We start from the raw sequence: 6,700 nt of genomic DNA, 5'->3' as shown, positions 1-6,700 counted from the left end.
TATCAATTCCTTTTCACACGATCATTTATCAATTCCTCTTCACACGCAAATTTATCAATTCCTTTTCACACGGAAATTTATCAATTCCTCTTCACACGATGAATTATTTTTTTTCAGATGATTTTTCATATTCTATGAAGAATCTTAAATCTTCGAAAACTATATATTTTAACATATTGATACTTACTCTATAAATATTAATATATGTTATCTCCATTTATAAAGACTATAAGCACTAATAAAATTCTCCGCAAGAAAGAATACAACAAGAGAATTAAATAATCATTGAAAAAGTTTCAATTACAAGTCGAGGATCTTCCAAGGCCGAGTTGCCATTTATATTTATAGAGTTATAGAGTAAAAACTAGACACCAATGTCAGATCCAAATGGGTTTTCCACGAGATATTGTGATGAAAATTCATAGGGGTGGAGGGTGGAATCTGCGTTACACGTCTGGGATGCGATGCAAACGCGTGACGTGCGAAACGACGAGCAAAAAGGGTTAAAGAAGGAACGTGACTTTTTTCCTTTGTGCAGGTTGCGCGGGTATCGCGTAAGAATGCGCTTTAAAATTCAAATTCCCGTGAACCTGTCGCGAGCCTGTCCCCAGGAAAAACTAAAAGGAACTGTCGCGTTGCAAATAATGGAAAATAATATACCGTTTTACCTTCGCGAGACTCCTTATCGTAAACCGTAATAAAGAACATTATACTATCGTTTAAAAGTTTAGAATCACTTTTAAAATCCACGCCTCGTAAAGGAAGATATAAAAAATTTTTTAACTCTCTGTCCTTTTTCCTTTAACATTTTATCGATACTCTGTACCACTGTGAATTGTTCAATCGTTATCGGGAATATTTTCAGAAAATTGGAACGAACACCGATGAAATTATCTTCTCGAGATTGTTTCTTGCAAAATGTGGAACACGATTAATGGTCACACGATTATATTACGCGGCGCAAATAAAAATTTGTTAAAATATCGTTTTCTTGTTTACAGGTTTCCATTCTTATTTTTAAATATAATAAGTAGCAACAGATAAATTATTTTATTTTAATAAATATTTGTGAAAGCTATCATTTGTAATGCTATCATTCGTCGTTTAATTAATAATCAACGAAAAATTCACTTTAATTTGTATCACAAAAATATATATAATTTTCTTCGTTAAAGAAAAGAGAGGAAAAAAGAAGGATTTCCTAAGAAAGAGAGAGGAAACATCGTAACGTAATCAACGATGCAGAAGAAGACAGGTTCCTCGGGAAGGCAATAATGAAGGTTGGCTTTAATTGAATCCTTCCCAGGAAGTCCATAGAAGGCGTTAAACAAACTATCGGCATTCTAGCCACGTGGGAGTACGCGTTCGATGCTGGATCCACAATAAATCCTTTTCTTTCTTCGCGCACCCCATCCTTCCATCTTCCACCCTCCCTCCCTCTCTCCATCTTCCTTTTCTCGAGCTTTTTGTTTTGCCTCGCTGTATCCGGCCGGGCTGCGACTGCCGGTTTCCGGTCTGAAATTTCCGGCTTTGCTTAAGAGCTAATAGCACAGCCAAGAGAGCTACGTTTCCCTCCCCTACAAACTGATCTATCTATCCTCTCGATTCCTTGACAGATAATCGTTCTCCCGGCGCAATTAATCCCATCTTCGATCCACCGATTTCTGAGGGGAGGGGGAAAAAATCATCGTGATGCGACAGGTTGATCGACATCGAGATTCATTTCGTAAGAATTTTTAAAATTGGATGAGTGACGAGTCGAAGAGATTTTTGAAATGGCGAAGCTCCAAAGTTGAAGAATAATTGAAGAATAATTTCTTAATTAAGTGGAACGTCGTCGCAGAGAATGTATTGATTCGTTAATTCTTCAATTCCATTCAAATTTTTTTTTTTTATTTTAAAAAATATCGTTTTTGTAAAATGTAGAAAGAAACGTTGAGGATCCAATACAATTTAAATTCAATTAAGAATTGAAAGAAATTTCCTTTTACAATAGCGGTAGCTAATGGCTTCAAAAGTGCCGCGGCTAAGAGAAAACTTGTGTTTTCTTGAATCAAACTTTAAATTTTGATCAAGACGAACAATTAAACTTTAAGTAAACTGAGAACTTGAGAAGCATTAAACCCGTTGAACAATATTTTCAAATAATCCTTTTATTCGAACAAAGAATTTCCCTTCCGTTCCAACGGAACGTCTCGGATATCATTACAATTAATCCTGCCTTCGGATTAATTTCGAAACAATAGAAACAATACAGTGTAATTGATAGACTATCTCCCCTTTCGATATTATCGAAATCATCGAAATTATCGGTTATTATCGAACGCGATAGACAATCGCGTTCAAGGACGTAGAGGCGAGAGACAGAATGGGAAGGCGAGGAGGAGGCAAAAGTGGATGGAGGCCAAGGTTCGTTTGAATATTCGAATGCAACGGTCGATCAATAAATAGACGCAATTCCTAGAGAGGAATATCCTGCGGGAATTCCCTTCCAATCCAATCCTTCCTATCCATTACCGATTTCTATTCAAAACCACGTTCGACGAAACCTCCCCCTTCCCCATTTCGCAACCGAAATGCACACGTGGCCCTTGTGTACCTGTCATTAGTGAATGCTAATGTCATTGTCACGTTCGACGTTGATCCCGCCTACGGACAAATCTCGCCTTCCACCACGAAACGATACCGAATCCCGATACCGTGTAATTTAATCACGGTAGATTCGTGGCAACGTGTAATTAACCTTCAAATAATATTATTGGGTCACGAGCAACTGATTTCGATTCCGTTTAACACGAGTTCTGTATTTAAAAGCGGTGGGAATCAATAATTGGTCTTCGTCCTCGCGTGTGAAGAAATTGAACGTGAAATATGAGATTAAACGTACGATCAAACGTAGTAAGTTGTTAAGTCTTGGCTGGATATTAAATATTTATTTTATTTTTAATTTTTAGGAAAACAATATTTTTTTGTTCTTTTTTTTTTTTTTTATGGTATCACATCAATTGAATAGGTTATATAGTAGCCACATGCTCGATAAAAGTACGATAAATACATATCAGGATTAAGAAAAAAAAAACAAAAAACAGAAAATATCAATTTTGCAATGATTACGACTAATCACATTTTGACATGACCAAAAATTTATTCCAAATTTGTTCACCGTTTCCTAGACTAAAATATCCCTCAAAAAAAGAGCAAGTAACGAATTAAAATTAACGAATTAAAAAGTAACTTTACACGAATATTAATCACACTATGAAAACGTCAATGTATTCCACAATAAATCGTATTATCTCCGAGGTATCTTAAATTTCTCGAGATCACCTCTTTTCAGTACCAATCGACGCAAAAATAAAATATATATATATATATATATTAAAAAAAGAAAACGCAAAGAAAACTCTTCTTCGTTCGCTAAAATCAGAAAAGAAGAGATCGTAATTTCACGACAAATATTACGTCCAACCACCTTCCACCCCAATCAGCCCAGTTGCCCTAATCGATCCTCCGGAGCAGCCGTGTTCTCCGCCATGTTCCCCGGCTTTCTTCCTCCCTCCTCCTCCGATCAAGAGTCATTCGTCCTGCAAACACGCCGAGACGAGGACAAATAGCATTTGCGAGGAGCCTCGATCTTCCTGAAGGATCTTCGATTCGGCTGATTCTTTTCCCGACCGGTGATCACAGCCCCGATATCGTCCTCCTCCACATCGTGCCACGCCGCCATGCTGTGCCACCGATCCTCCTCGTGATCCGTTCGGTGATCCGTTTTCGTGAATCTCTCGATGGTGGCCGGTTTGCAGTGCTGTTTCGTGACAAAGTGATCCAACGGATCAAGATACTCAATTTCTTGCTTCGTCTCCACGGTCTCCAAATGGGACTCGCTCTCCTCCTTGGCGAAATCGAAGAGGCCGGCCATGTCCAACGTCACGTTCGTATACGAGTCCAACAGATTCAACTGCATCGAGTTGAGCACAACTTCACCAGGTGGATACTTGTCCCCGTAACAATTTCTCAGGCATTCCTCGAACGTTTTGAATCGGAACGAGTTGTAATTCCAGGTGATGTCGACTATAGGCAGGACTTGGCCGGTTTTCACGAACGTGGACGAGTGTTCCGCGATGTCGCTTTCGTTCGAATCCCTGTTCTTCATCTCGAAAGGGATCGACGTTAGAGCATCGTTCTGTATCAGATTCGGGGAGGATGAAACGGTTCTCAGGTTGGTCAACAATATCTTGGAATTGGAGCTGGCGACGTTGAATCCCGTCCGGTCTTTGGGATACTGTTGCATTATGTTGAGGGATGAGGTCTTGTCAGACTCTTCGGACGTGGTAGTGGTGGCGTAGTAGTGGAAGATCGTGCACAGCTTCTTTGGATCTGCCTGCACAAGTTTATCGTGATAAATACACGCGTAGAATTTATTTCTCACGTTTTATTTCCCGATTGGAAAGTTTGGTTAAGTTGGACGGATCGTACGGATGTTTATAATTAGGTGATAGAGGAGAAAGTTGACGAATTGTTGCAAGAATTTTAAATATATATAAATTTTACGTTGGTTGTTTAGACAAATTCTTCTCTTTAAATCTCTAATTTTTAATTTCCCTAATTTTTAGTTTCCTAACAACGACCAGCAAAAGGAAAAACGCGAATAAGCGTAATAATAACCTCAAAAAAGATATTCGAATTGCGAATTACACTTTCCTCGGAAATTAGAAAGAAGGAATATCGTATACCGTATGAGTTACGTACGATTAACATTTGGAGTTGAATGATGAGAGGAAATATGAGGATTACAGTGGCAAGGAGGGCGCAGATGCTTTCCATGATGAAGCTGACAAATCTTCCGTTTCTCTATGAAAATCCTAAGATCTCGACCGGTTTCTCAAACCGGGACGTCTTCATCGCTTCACAGCTTTCAACGTCGATGGAATTCATTGTTAGTTGTGCACTTTTTTTTTTCCTTTTTTTTTTTCTATTAATTATACAAAAATCCGTGGAACACCTGGTGCCATCGGACACCACGCGATACGAGATCGATTTTTACAACGCGATACGAGACGAGAAAAAACCGTCATTTGTTTATGGAAATCCGTTCGAATCGAGAACGAAGAATTTTGTAACCTCTCTGGACGTTTCGTTGACGTTTGTGAATTTAATACGGTACGGTGTATATCTGTGGTGGTGAGTATCGTTTTACGTTAAAAAATAAATCGATAACCAAATGAACGTTTGGAAAGGGAGGAGCAAGAAGAAAAAAGGGAATATATTACAACGCGAGAAATACGAGGGAAGAACGGTGGACGGTATTAATTTTGATGAAAATACAGAATAAATAGCAACGATGTTCTGATAATATTGAAAAACGGTGATCACGGATGGATATCGGTGATTCACGAGGAAAAATTTCATTGCATTTCCATGCGCAAGGGAAGAGAGAATTTTTTTTTTTTTTTTTTTTTTTTCTTTTTCCCCTCTCGCGTAGAATGTACTTGTACATTCTATGCTAATCTATGCCACGTTTTAATATTGCTTTGTGGGCTCGAACTTTGAAAAAACATTCCCCTTCGTTCCCGTGAAAAACAGTCGAATATTGCGATTTCATAAGCTATAAAGACATTTCAGTCGTTGAAATTTGACTTTACATCCCGTTTCCCGTCTTTTATCGATATATTCTATTTGATGAACTTGCATACGTACAATATTCCGTATCATAATTCCACTATAAATCCCATAACAGCATAAATCTCATCGGCATCAATTTCACCACATCCCTCGTTTCCTTTATCCCTCCCCTATTTATTGCACGGTTATTCCTATTTCCATACACGTAGAATAAACAGAAGCGTTAAGCGTCAATCAGAGTGGAGTAATTTGAAGCGGTCCTCGCAGAGGATGGTGGAATCTCGGTGGCGCGTCAACCTCGGAGCCCGGCCCATAATAGGATGCAATTTAGAAACGGTCGAAACAGACAATACCGCGTCCTTCGAAGCGTAAATCATCCACCACGGCGCGGGAACGAGAGTTGGCCGGGATTGGAGAACGGGTTAAAATGGAGGGTGGAGAGTGCATATCTTAATTACAATATTCCCACGAGCTGAGCACAGGAGTCTTGCCCGGTTGGCCGACCAACTTGCCCTTTCCGACCAGCCTCTAGGAATTTAATTAATTTGCCAGTGGCAAGCAGCCTTGCTCCTTGTCGCCGTTCTGAAATATTGTATCCTTCCCACCCTTTAAAACCCACCGCCACCCACCTCGAGCGCTTCAGCCTTCGTACCATCGCTTTTGGCTCACCTTTCTGTCTCTGTTTATTCTATCCTCTCTCTTCTCTCCTCCTCTCCCTTTTTCTCTCTTCTCTCGACCCGACTTGAAGCCGGGCTCGTGTTCTTGCAACGCAACGCGAGCACCCCTTAATTGTTCGGATATCATTGAATTTTATCCGGATATCGACACGAGAAACTGGCATAGGGGATGTGATACAAAACCTCGATTCTCCTTTGAATTGGATATCTGCGAAGCATTTTGCTTTTTTAATTATTGCTTTGGTTTTTTTTTTATTTATTTTCTTTTTTTTTATGTGACTTTTTTTCTTTTTTAATTAATGGATGGAAGGAAAATTTAAAAATTTCTTTTTGAAATATATAATAAACGAAGTTTTAAAAAATCTTAATTTTTTCTTCTGAAAATACCATATTCTGCATAG

At 39.0% G+C, this 6,700-nt stretch overlaps 1 protein-coding gene across 2 annotated transcripts; it reads right to left on the bottom strand.

Moving 5' to 3' along the window:
• Positions 1-3,404: 3,404 nt before the first annotated feature.
• On the bottom strand, positions 3,405-6,512 carry LOC102677157. 2 transcript variants are annotated; one of them, XM_031510176.1, is made up of 2 exons: positions 6,292-6,512; positions 3,405-4,381 (listed from the first exon to the last, which is right to left on the bottom strand). In XM_031510176.1, exons 1-2 carry the CDS (start codon positions 6,424-6,426, stop codon positions 3,569-3,571), a joined length of 948 nt encoding a protein of 315 aa, XP_031366036.1. In that variant the 5' UTR covers positions 6,427-6,512; the 3' UTR covers positions 3,405-3,568. The 2 variants fall into 2 exon arrangements, with proteins under 2 accessions (XP_031366036.1, XP_031366037.1); XM_031510177.1 differs by having other exon boundaries at positions 3,405-4,377; positions 6,292-6,417.
• Positions 6,513-6,700: the final 188 nt, after the last annotated feature.

This window comes from Apis dorsata, unplaced genomic scaffold (assembly GCF_000469605.1).
Source record: "Apis dorsata unplaced genomic scaffold, Apis dorsata 1.3 scaffold_215, whole genome shotgun sequence".
Lineage (NCBI taxonomy): Eukaryota > Metazoa > Arthropoda > Insecta > Hymenoptera > Apidae > Apis > Apis dorsata.
Note: the sequence above shows the minus strand (reverse complement) of the source record. Positions and strands in the feature narration are given on the sequence as shown.

Excerpts from the sequence above, each read along its gene's own strand:
- LOC102677157 (XM_031510176.1), bottom strand. The coding sequence starts at position 6,426 with ATGATATCCGAACAATTAAGGGGTGCTCGCGTTGCGTTGCAAGAACAC. Across the intron at positions 4,382-6,291 it reads GAATAAACAGAGACAGAAAG|GCAGATCCAAAGAAGCTGTG; the intron begins GTGAGCCAAAAG and ends AAACTTGTGCAG.